The sequence below is a fragment of the Myotis nattereri genome, assembly GCF_964212035.1.
Source record: "Myotis nattereri genome assembly, chromosome: X".
Lineage (NCBI taxonomy): Eukaryota > Metazoa > Chordata > Mammalia > Chiroptera > Vespertilionidae > Myotis > Myotis nattereri.
Genome location: NC_138078.1, coordinates 145,252,601 through 145,265,160, shown reverse-complemented (window position 1 = coordinate 145,265,160; position 12,560 = coordinate 145,252,601). Strand labels below are relative to the sequence as shown.

At 45.9% G+C, this 12,560-nt stretch overlaps 1 protein-coding gene across 1 annotated transcript in view; it reads right to left on the bottom strand.

Annotated features, from left to right (window-relative positions):
* The window catches only part of HUWE1 (HECT, UBA and WWE domain containing E3 ubiquitin protein ligase 1), a 133,406-nt gene that overhangs the window by 1,222 nt on the left and 119,624 nt on the right, over positions 1 to 12,560 (bottom strand). The window contains exons 53-64 of the mRNA XM_081115440.1: positions 10,912 to 11,084; positions 10,416 to 10,564; positions 9,601 to 9,676; positions 8,677 to 8,775; positions 7,973 to 8,106; positions 7,618 to 7,786; positions 5,981 to 6,209; positions 5,188 to 5,366; positions 4,600 to 4,689; positions 4,280 to 4,434; positions 1,794 to 1,839; positions 61 to 348 (exon numbers count right to left, since the gene is read on the bottom strand). Of these exons, the coding sequence (XP_080971566.1) occupies positions 61 to 348; positions 1,794 to 1,839; positions 4,280 to 4,434; positions 4,600 to 4,689; positions 5,188 to 5,366; positions 5,981 to 6,209; positions 7,618 to 7,786; positions 7,973 to 8,106; positions 8,677 to 8,775; positions 9,601 to 9,676; positions 10,416 to 10,564; positions 10,912 to 11,084 (1,787 nt within the window). The remainder of the gene's footprint in view (positions 1 to 60; positions 349 to 1,793; positions 1,840 to 4,279; positions 4,435 to 4,599; positions 4,690 to 5,187; positions 5,367 to 5,980; positions 6,210 to 7,617; positions 7,787 to 7,972; positions 8,107 to 8,676; positions 8,776 to 9,600; positions 9,677 to 10,415; positions 10,565 to 10,911; positions 11,085 to 12,560) is intronic.

Sequence of the window (12,560 nt, the reverse complement as noted above, 5' to 3'; positions counted from 1 at the left end):
AAAGATATCTATTTTCTCCTCCTGAACTACCCCCCCTCAAAACCTTGAAATTGTACTCACTTATAGTGGGAGCTGGAGATAACTCCATCTGAGTCGTTTCTCCTTCTCCACTTGGCCTTGTGGTCACCAACTCCCCTGGCTCTATAGGCATCAATAGCTGTGCAGAGTTTCCACCTTCTCCAGTTGGGGATTGCAGCTCTTGAGCAATCTCTCCCAAAGCTGGTGGAGCTGGGAGTGTTGGTTGCTGTTGTGAAGGCTGTAAAGTGACATTGGCCTCCTTGGACTCAGATGTAGCTGCATCAGTTGAAGATGGGGTTGTTGGGTAGCTGTCAGGCATAGGAGTCCCATCTTTCTCGGAAAGAATGACAATAGGTGTGTTAAAAGGCAATCAGACAAGAACCTGGGGAGCCACTCAATCAGCACATGTGGCTTGACAAGTATCCCACCCAGCCAGTGATGCAGAATTCCCCCCAACCACCAAGTACTTCTAGGAATAGCCTGTGGCTGAACTGGTATACCCAGGATAAGGGCTAAGGCACAGCGCTATCTTAGTCCCAAGAATTGGAGATCTCTTTGTAGAATCTAAAAATTAAATACTTTCTGTGCCCCAGAAGGGGGAAAAATTCAAGTCACTTTATATTTGCTCCACTCTAAATATCACCTGCCCCCTTCGACCACTCTTTTCTTCTAGTCCCGATTATCCAAGGAACATCTGTAATTCTGTCTGATGGAAGCAACTGTGCCAAGACTAAGTGTGAATATGCCACACACCAGGGAAAGTAGTAAGTTGTATAGTTATCTTCTATTGGGGCCTTAAATCCCTACCCCACACAACAATACAACTTACTACCTCACCCCGGCATGAGCAGAATCCTCTAGCAAGGGCAGTAGGCAAGAGGTTATATTACTGGATGACAGACCCTTTCAAAGATCACTTGCTAAATTAAGGGCACCAGGACACCTACCCTCTTTCACTGCTTTTAAAAAGACTGTGTAGACTTTGGTACAATCATTTCCCAACTCAAGTGCCAAAGGAGATAGAAGGTATAGGGAAGCAGTTCTGAGGAAATAGGGGTGGGGAGACATATAATACCACATGGACCTATCAGACTCACAAAATAGCTACTGACATTAAGATTAGGAGTAACAGAAAGCATGTAATAGTAACACCATTTAGCCCACAAAGCTACTTTCCCCAATGGCAGGTTACTCAAGATAATGTTCCTAGACTTTTAGACTCCACAGATGGATAAAATTTACGTAGAAAGCAAAAAGTAAAAAGAGACTAACATAGGGTTACCGACTTTTAGTTGAGCTAAGAAAAAAAAATCCCATAATATCATTTCATAAAAGTATTTCAATACCAAAGAACTAAGGACATAATCTCTATTAAAAATATATTCATTTAAAAGTTGGATAAATTCAGCTTCCTGAAAAACTCATTCAACCTCCCTTATTTTTTCATTTCCACTGAAGACTGGCATTTGGGAGCCATGGAGGTCACCAAAGGGGACAGGACACATGGCCTCACTACACATACCAGAAGGCTACACAATATAATCAAAACGAGAAGCTGAACAGAGCACGTCGAAGGGGAAGCGTACCACCGTGGGAAAGACAGTAGACTGTATAGTTATCTCCAAGATGGGGTATGACCCTAAAACTATACAATCTACTACCTCATCCCACAGAGCACCAGAGTTCATCTTCAGTCCTCTTGGGCCAGCTACTTGGAAGGGTCAGGAGAAAGAATCAACCAATTAGAAAGAAGAGGAAGAGGAAGGGAGAGTTACCTGAGAGGTTCTGTTCAGTGGAGTCATTTGTCTTAGATGCAGCACACTGTAAAGAGAAGGGACAGACCAATGTGGGACTCTGCAAACACATTAGAGCTCAACTGTAATAGCCACCCATCCCCCTCCCCACACACATATGCCATCTATGAGTTCAATGGCCTGAATGGAAGATGAGTACTTAAGTGTGCAAATATATCTCCAATTTCTCTAATACATACTCATGTTCAAGGATGGTTTGGGAATAAGTGGGAAACTGCCAGGTGGCTGACTAAAGAATGAGAAGGATAATAAAAACCATTTTAGAGCTGGGCTGGATGTAGGACATGACCTGAACACAATCATGAAACCAGCAAGAATTTCTCAAAGTTTTATCTACATGTATTTTCCTTCCCTGGGCTCATTTTGTCCACTTCAGCTTTTTCCATTACATGCCAGGTTTGCTCATTTTCTATCCCTTTTTATGTGTTTAAAACAATATTACTGTTTACTAGAGGCCTGGTGCACAAAAATTTGTGCACTCGGTGGGGGTGGGGGGGGGTCCCCTCAGCCCAGCCTGTGCCCTCTCGCAGTCTGGGACCCCTCGGGGGATGTCCCCCTGCTGGCTTAGGCCCACTCCCAGGGGGAATGGGCCTAAGATGGAAGTCAGACATCCCTCTGGCAGCCCGGGAGCCCTTGGGGGATGTCCACTTGCCAGTGGGGAGCAGGCCTAAGCTGCAGTCGGACATCCTTAGCACTCTTGATGAGGTGGGAGAGGCTCTGCCACCACCGCTGTACTGTCAGCCTGGCTTGTGGTTGAGCAGAACTCCCCCTGTGGGAGCGCACTGACCACCAGGGGGCAGCTCCTGCATTGAGCATCTGCTCCCTGGTGGTCAGTGTGTGTCACAGTGACCAGTCGTTCTGCTATTAGGGTCCATATGCATATTACCCTTTTATTATATAGGAAGGAGGATAGAGGCCTGGTGCACGGGTGGGGGCCGGCTGGTTTGCCCTGAAGGGTATCCCGGATCACGGTGGGGGGTCCCGCTGGGGTGCTTGGCCAGCCTGGGTGAGGCGCTGAGGACCGTTTTCAGGCTGGTCACGCCCGCGGGCTGGAAGCAGGTACCTGGGATTTATTTAACTTCTATAATTGAAACTTTGTAGCCTTAAGCGAAGCCCAGGTCGGGATGCCCCTGGCAACCGAGGCTCTCAGCCCCTCTTTGAGTGGAGGCCACGCTGGCGGGAAGCAGGTATCTGGGATTTATTTATCTTCTATAATTGAAACTTTGTAGCCTTGAGTGGAGCTCAGGGCTGGCCAGGGCAGGCGGGAAGCTTGGCTTCCTCTATCGCCTCGGGCAACACAAGCCTCCTGCTCGCTCCAGGTCCGTGGCCGCAGCCATCTTTGTGACGGACTGACGGAGTGAGGAGTGATGGTTAATGTGCATATTACTCTTTTATTAGATAGGATTAGGTAAAAGTCCTATATAAATGTATTTCTTAGTAAAAGCTCATCAAAACTGAACATTACAATATCCTTTTTAATCCATCAGATACCTTAACTGCTGAGTAGGGTATAATAAAGTGTTTCACTGAAGTCTTTTAATTTCTACTAGAGGCCCAATGCATGAAATTTGTGCGGGGGGAGGCCCTCAGCCTGGCCTGCGCCCTCTTGCAATCTGGGACCCCTTGGGGGATGTCCAACTGCCAGTTTAGGCCTGATCCTAACCACCTGCCTGCTTGGTCCTTACTGCTTGGCTCCCACCACCACCACTGTGCTTGCCAGCCGTGGGAGCGCACTGACCACCAGGGGGCAGCTACTGCATTAAGCATCTGACCCCTGGTGGTAAATGCATGTCATAGTGACCAGTTGTTCTGGTCATTCCACTGTAATATTCACTGGGCTTTTATTATACAGATTAGCTTATAATTCATGTATTTTAAAGCTACATTGTTGGAGGTTCCAGAAATTTCAGAAAAAGGTAGGTAGCTAGCTTCTTTCTAAACCAAAATCATGGTAGAGATTTTAAGCCCTAGAAAATGACATGTGGTGATGGGGTTCAGGGTAAAAACATTTTTTCTGCTCTGAAGCCTAAGAAGATGAAAGAATGGGGTTATCTGGTAAGCCACCCCCCTGCCCTGACACTTTGTAAGGCTATCTACTGAGACAAATGGAACTGAACCATCAAGAGCATGGTCATAGTAAAGGTCATTCTTTTTGCCCAGCTGCAGTCACTGAAGGTAGTGACTATATAGTGTGACTGCTGAGTCAGGAGCTGCTTTGATTCTGACTCGTTTTCCCCAGCAAGACATTGGAGAAATTATTTCCCCTCTGGGTTTGAATTCTCCCCCCCTCCCCCAAAACGATGTGAATGTACAGCAAATTCTCAGTTTCAATGTGAACATCCAAGGATTCTTCAATGAATCTTGGTGCCATGTATATGTCAAAATCATAGAAAGTTAAGGCAGACAGACACAGCCAAAGATGAATCTCCCCAGCCCTTAAGAATCACCTGTGCATTCTGATCCCTGTTCTCCTTATCTTCTTTGCCTTTGTCAGTTATTTTTGTTTCTTCCTCAGCCAGTTGTTTCCTCCGTTTTTCTCGCCTTTCTTCCAGCTCCTCATCCCTCAGGAATTCCAGGTGATTAACAATGGGCACTTTAACAACTGGATCAAAGAAGCAAAGATCAGAGGCTACTCAGGGGAGGTGGAGGGAGGAACCAAAGATGCAGAGCTTGTGGCCTCAGAGAACCAGGGAAACCACTTTCCATGTACTTGTTTCAGCACTGGAGGGCTCACTACTGCCCTGATAACTAAGCGGTCACCACACACCTGAAACACAGTCGTGCATACTTTCAGCATCGAGGACTTTACATTCCTCTGTCCAGCGGGTCAGGGCTGTGGGGATGCTGGACAGGGTCCCTGTAGAAGAACAAAGGAGAATGAGACTCTTGGCCTTGTCATGTGTCGACTAAATAATCACAGTATTTTCCTAACAGGATCCAGTGTCTGTCACAAGGACTGGCACATCATAAGTACCAGAGATAATAAAGTTTTTATAGCCCAGCCAGCATGGCTCAGGGGTTGAGCATCGGCCTACGAACTAGGAGGTCACAGTTGGATTCCTGGTCAGGGCACATACCTGGGTTGAGGGCTCAATCCCCAGTATGAGATGTGCAGGAGACAGAATCATCAATGAAGAGAATCATTGATCGGCTATCTCTCTCTCCCTCTCCCTTCCTCTCTGAAATCAATAATAACATATTTAGAAAAATAAAATTTTTGTTGCTTTGGCCAGGTTATTGAGTGGTTCTGGCTTCTATTATGAAATGGGGCTTTTCGAGACAGGGCAGATACTGTGCTGCTTTCCCTCAGCAGAGAAAAAGTAGAATCTGACAAAAATGCATCACACAAACTTGCCTGCTTGGCTGGTAGCTGTGCTCTGGTCATGGAAAAAGTCATCCAGCAGTTCGTCGTCAGACCTGGCAATAATGTGGACGTCATCATTGCCCACCAGGAGGCGGGCCCGGCCCCGGCTTTGTAAGGGAAGGCTGCTGCTCAGCTGAAGGATGTCAGCGGCAGCAGAGGGACCAAGTAACCTGTAGGGTGATGGTGGAATGCCATGGTCACTGTACATCGGGGCCCTTCAACTTATTACTGTGCGACCCTTTCTGCATCCTCTCGAAATGCGCAGCACTATTACGAACCGATCACACAACAAATAAGTTGAAGTTACTTTCGTGTAACTACTCCATCAGTTTGTGAACTTTATTCAGGCTGAGGTTGCACATTAGTCCACAGTTCCTGGCACAAGGTGAGTGTCACTGATAATGCCTCCCTTGCACACCCACTGTAGTTTGTACAATGACCATTAAGGTATCTATAACCCTTTCTTTCATTTCTAAAACTACTTAAAAGTAACTTCAGAAGTGAAAGAAACACTAAACCTTAGGGCACGAATCATGCTCTGTCTGTACCTAAAGTGTTAAGTGCTTGGTATATGAGATGCTTAATGACTGCTTAGTGAATACACCAAAAGCAAAAGAACATGTTATATCATTTGGCATTCCCCAAAAGGCTGCACATATAGTTTACAAGGAAATGGGACAAATATGTTATCTGTGTGTGTGATGAGAGCATTAAGTGATGATCTGCTCCCTCCAGGTTAAGACAATGCTGAAGCCCAGTGAGCCCAACAACCTTTGTAACTCACCTCTGGAGTATGAGAGGAGGGTTGGGCTGGCGATTCCCAGGGTAGTGAACATGAATGGTGTGACCTGTATTGGCTGTCAGCTGCCTTAGGGTCCTTTGACTGCGCCCGATGCCCTGGGTGAGACGTGTCGTAGAGGAGCCACTTCCCAATGTCAGGGAACTGTGGTCTGCATGGCGTACCATCAGTGGGTGGGTGGTAGGGATATTTCCTGGGGATGGGGGGATGTCTGCTGCAAGGACAATATGCAAGGTGTCAGTGCCAAAAAAAATTTCCTTCCATGATTGTTCAAGCAGAACCATGTCTCCTGGGCCTTACTTCCTCACACGGAAACCTGAGCTTTGTCCTTTCTCCCTCATTCCCACAACTCATCTATGATCACTGACACTACCATAGCTTATGCCACCATTTCTCACCTAAATACTACAACAGCCTCCTAAGTAGTACCTTCTCCCAATCCATTCTCCACACTATAGCCACAGTGATGCTTCCAGGCCCCTCGGCAACATCCTGCATCTGCCACTTCGAAGAGTCCTCTCCCTCGTCTTCACCTGTTCTCTTGTTTTTGGCTTAGATATCACTTCCTCTGACTCTACAGACTGGCTTACTAACCATTTACTCTGTGCTTTCTTACCATACTACAATATAGTTCCTGCTTATTTATAATTCCTAATAGACCATAAGCTCCTATGAGGGAAAAGGGCTGTTTTCTTTGCACTCCTCAAGTATTTGTTCCATTTGTTGAATAAACAAAGGCTCAACGTAAGGAAGATCGATGCAAATCACAAAAATGCAAAGAAAATCACAGAATAAAAGGTATCTTGAAAATCATGTAATCTAACCCATTTCCCCCCCTTTTCAAACTTTTCATTTATAGGCGACAAACAGGCTCAAAGAGGTAAGAGCAAATCACAAAAATGCAAAGAAAATCACAAAATAAAAGGTATCTTGAAAATCATGTAATCCAACCCTTTTTTTTCCTTTTCAAACTTTTCATTTACAGGCGACAAACTGAGGCTCAAAGAGGTAAGAGACTACTTGGCCAAGACAACCCACCAGAACAGTCTTTTCTGCTATATCATGCTTGTGATTTGGGATTAAGAGCTGCCTTCTCAAGACAGGTTGATTTTAAGAGCTCGATGCTAAAAGGGAACTGTGACATTGATGGGGGAGGAGGGAAGAGATTCACTCTCTCCCCCGAAAAGATGCATCTTTGATGAACAAAGTGAATGTGCTCAAATCTACTCCCCAATGCCAAGCTCAAAGGCGTCCATACAAACTCTCAAGATCAGTGTTAGAAATAAAGACTATTGAATGCCTTGTTACTATAGGGTGCCTGACGCAGTCAGCCTTGGTATCCCATTTTTTATAAAATTCAAGCAAATCAAGTCGTCCAGGCTCTAAATTAGCTGCCTGTTTACTGAGGTGGAGAGAACAAGAGCCTCTCACTATTCTTTCTGCTAAGCATACACTTATTGAGAGAGATGGATTCAGATAGCCCTTGCCCCAGAATGTTGGCATAGGAAAAGAAGTGCTGTCTATCAGATTCATAGCTGCTCTGCTTCAATCACTGTTTGGCTTACCCTAGAAAAGGGTATAAGAATCAAGAGATAAAACCCAACTGAGCCCCTGTATCTTACTAGCACTGGAGAACATGTTGTCAAACTCAATGATGAGATCATCCTCCCGGTCAAAGCGCTCAAATCGGACCAAGGGAGAAGCGTTCATATCAGGGTAATCCTCATCCAATTCCATTTCAGAGCCATCGTCGTCATCGTCTTCATCTCCCTCTTCACCTTCATCATCCTCCTTAAGGGGAAAATAGGAGATGGAGAATTGCTGGGGGTAAGGATTTTCTGAAGTCTGGTGTCATGGCCACATTTGCACATGAGGGAGGGAGGCGCTGAGGCTAGCCACCCAGGCTGTTGGTTTTCTCCAGCTCTGTGTTCCCATGGAAGAGGTTGTCTGAACCAACCCAACACAGTCCCCCCTCACCTGATCATCTTCCTCATCTTCCTCCTCCTCCTCCTCTTCATCCTGACTATCATCCTCATCCTCGTTACTGCCACTGCTGTCCTCTTCCTGAGTGTGCTCCTCCTCATCCTCAGGGTCCAGGATATTCATGGAATCTAAAACAAAGGGAGCACATTGGAGGACTATACTGAGTAGCTAGAAAACAGGCTGCTGTGCAGGCCAGCAGATTGAGTGGGAAGGCGATGTGGTATCTGACTCTAGGAGAGGAAGAACCAGATCTGGGGTGATATACAGACTAAGTGAGCCAGCCCTGATTTCCTGAAAAGTGCTACTCAATGCATCAAACGCTGAGCAGGGTGGCTGAATGTGGAGGTTTGAAGAGCCATGGTCTAGGACTTGGCCAAGCCTGCTGGTGCCCCCTTGCCTTTCCAGCCCTACTTTGCTACTGACTGCATCCTATTGGTAAGAGGGAATCGGGAGCGATGATAGCAGGTAGGTGAGAAGAAAGCGAACCAAGTAAGAAGTGACAAACTTTTGGGCAAGCAGTAGTAACATGTTATTTGAAAAACTGGCTGAGGATAAAGTGGATGGTGTATGTCAGCGCATGCAGACAGATGCTTCCTTATTCTGCATATTTGGGCAGCTGCCTCCAGGAAAACCCTAGTGCAATATCTGTCAGACGTGCAGGGCAAGAAGGGAGGCCTTTCCGGCCTCGGCACTCTCACCTTCTCGGTTGGCCTGCAAGGTGGAAGCTTGGCTGAGGTTGGAAGGAGCTTCATCCATCAGCACGTCCTCTTGTGATTCATCCTCTCCACTTCTGCTCACTGAAGGTTACAGAGCAGAGCCTTCACTGAACAACAGAGGACTCCCCTTTCCAGATTGGGTGTGCCTAAAGTAGCTATGTACACCCAGCAGACATCCTTTTTTTTGGATGAGGGAGAAGACCTAGGTTCTCTTGCTTTTGACTATCTACTTGAGCTTGGCCAGTCACTTTACCAGTCTGAGTCTCAGTTTCCTCATCTGTAAAATGGGATGATCACACCTGCCTTGCCAATTCCACTAATTGTAAAACCACAGAGGATAACGGGTGTAAAAAAGCCTTGTCAAATTTAAAAATACTTGTCTACTTCCACTATTCATCTGATTTCTTTCATCAATAAAATAAAAAAGTAACACATACACCCTTGGAGCCAGGTGACAGTAGGGTACTTAGCCGTTTTCCCTCTCAGTGGTAAAAAGGGCTACCCTTAGGGAATGATCATTTTTTGTTACACTACTGAGACTCAGAGGCAGAAAGCCCCTGAATTTTGCTGAAGAACTGAAAGGAAAGCACTTTCTCACCCTACAGCCTTTATAGCCTACTCTAGGCTTCCATGAATAATAAACACTCTTAATGTGCCTGATGTATCATCTATAATGTTGGCCACCCCCACCACCTCCCCCACATAGGCAACACTTCAGACCCACCACAGGTCTGTTGATGGATTGTGAATTTTTCAATTGTAAGACAGTCAACATCAAGACAAGCAGCAATCTAGGCTGGCTATGAGCCCGTAGGCAGAGCTGAGCAAGCAGATGATGAGAAAAAGGGTCCTCCCAAGAGAGACTGAGGCAAAGGAAGAGGCTTTACTCAGTTCTGGGGCTCTCACCTATAATTGTACTGTTCCCAGATCCGCCATCCCTCTCAAGCAACTCATCTATCAGGTCCTCCAGCTCATTCTCAACCTGGAGAGAAATAGAACATATATAGATGCACACAAGTCTATCATTGTGCTAGCACTGAAACCCTAAAAAAAAGCCAGCAAGGGAGCATGTATTTCTAGGATAATGTATGACAGAGGTGTTATATAAATACCACACACTTGGTGGTGCTAAGAGCACAGAAACTACCACGTACTGCCAATCCACACTCAGAATGTCCTTCAAATGGATCCATCCCAGCGATCTGAGACCAGGTTAGTCTTTATACTGTCCAGGAATACATGCAGATCTACTTAGAACTAGCAGCTTAGGACTGTAGGCCCGATTTCTTACCATTGCTACCAGCTCCAGAAATTACAATGCTTTCTTTAGGGTTGTTATAAGACTATTGTTTGAATACCTCAGTGAGAGCTGGTGCTATAGGAATGGCAGTAATGTTAAGGAGCTTCCATTAATACCAGAGCCAAGTAAATCAAAGACCCTGGGCCCAAAAGCCAGCTCTCTACATCAACATTTCACCTGTGCCGAAGTTTTCTTGTTGGGATTGATTCCATATCATAGTACATAGCATCCTGCCCTCCCCCACCCATCATTTAATACAATCCAAATACATTTACTGAGCATCTACTAAGTACATCATCTGTGCTCCTTTACAAAGCAGACAGCATTGCAGCAAGGATCTAAAGTACTCACCCACCCACATCACTTGGGGGTTTTGGTTCAGCGCCGCAAAAGGGGTATGGTGGGTGATCTGCCTCCCTACCTGCATCTCTTGTGAACTGAGCACCTCAGGCTGCCCAGCAATCACCACTGAGTCGGTTTCAGCCTCCCCATCCATGATATCCCCATCTGCCACCTCTGTCTGAGTGACATCATGATCCTCCTCCTGCACTTCTGCTTCCCCAGGCTCGCCTGAAACAATCAACCAACCAGCAAAATAATCAAAGGGTGCCTATGTGCAAGGCACCATGAGGCAAGCGTGAAGACAGTAAGGTCCCTTCCCTGGGCAAGTTTACAAGTTCTCAGAGAATAAATGAATGGGTGACAAAGGAAAAGACAAGGCTACGTGTGAGGACAGCCAAATAAGGCTGCAATTTTAAGCAATTCTTTGTGGGGCACATTCCCACGCTACTATGACAGATCTCTGGAAGGCCAGCAAGTTCCCAGGGAAACAATACCAAGCCAGAACAGTTGTGATGCCCATAAAACAACTATGCCCACCCTGCCAGCACTCCAGTCCATTTGCTCCGATTCCCTACCTGGGTCCTGCTGGTTGCTATTGGAGTCCTGAGTAGCTCCTTGGGCATCCTGCTCAGCTTTGGTCTTGTTAGAAGCACTCTTGCTGCCAAAAAGGCTACTGGGCTGGTTCACAATCCGGGAAAGTGTTTCCAAAGGCTTCAGAGCAGCATTGACTGTGTTGGCCATGTTGGGACTGGGATAAAGGAAGACACAGAGATGGAGTGAACACAGAAATCCATACTAAAAGGCAACAAGGCTCACCATAGTACAATTATCCCAAAAATGGGACATGGAAGGTACAAGGCGAGCTTGGGACATACTGTTGTCCTAGACGACACTTAAAAAAATTAATGAGGTCCTTACTACAGGCCAAATTTGAGATAATCTGAGCATCAAAAAGAATGATTGTACTTATAACACATTAATCATAAAAATAACCTATAGCAATGCCAGCTAATACAAAGGAATAAGAGAATCAGAAAATCATCATTTTGCAACCAGCAATGTAAATGATTTAGGCAAGGCTCACCAATGAATGCTAAAATTATTGAGTTAAAAATCTTCAGGGGAAAAAGGGGTCATTTGTAATATTTTTAACAATAAAGATTAAAAAACACACCAAAGAAATGAGCTACAGCAAGTGACAATGAAGTAAACCTTTAAAAATCTTTAGGGCACAGGATATTCACATGATCTTCATGAGCTCAAAAGCATCACATCACAGATAACTTATTGATACAATGATACAAAGGGAAAATGTAACCTTTAACTATGTGATCAAACTTAGCATCACCAATAATAGGACAAATTGGCATTACATGTCTCCTGATGTGATACACTGAGAAGAACAAATATCACTTACATACTACTCTTGCCAAAAAAGAAAAAAGGTTAGCTCAAATCTCACCATAAAGATGCAATTAGAAAAATCCAGATTATGGGATCCTATATAATAAGAGAGGAATATGCTAATTAGCTGTTACGCCCTGAGGTACAAGAGGGCTGCAGGGCTTCGGAGAGCTGCAGGAGGGGGCAGGGAAGCAAGCTATGAGGGGGGGAGGGGTAGCTATAGGAGGGCGGGGCAGGGGGTGGAGAGCTTACAGGAGGGTGGCAGCAACCTACTGGCTACAAGCAGGCAGCAGAGAGCTAGCTACAGGACAGGGCAGGGCAGCAAGCAAGCGGGAGGCGGAGAGCTACAGAGAAGGCAGGGCAACAAGCTATGAGGAAGGTGGAGCAGAGAGCTATAGGAGGGCGGCAGCCTCCTACTGGCACACAGATTCGTGCGCACGGCTACTAGTATTACTATACAACATTTGACCCTCTGGAACAGTCAAGTTACCATAACAAATAAAAAACAAAACAAAACAAGGAGCCTGTGACAACCAAATGTCAACTGAGTGATGCTCACTGGATCAAAATGCTCTCCTCTGGGCTATAAAGACATAACTGGAATAATTGGGGATGTCTGAATATGAAAAATACTAGAGGCCTAGTGTATAGATTTGTGCATCGGTGGGGTCCCTCGGCCTGGCCTGCGGGGATCAGGCTGAAACCAGCTCTCCAATACCCCAAGGGCTCCCAGATTGTGAGAGGGCCCAGGCCAGGCCGAGGGACCCCACCCGTGCATGAATCTGTGCACTGGGCCTCTAGTATGCATATAAGATCTTTG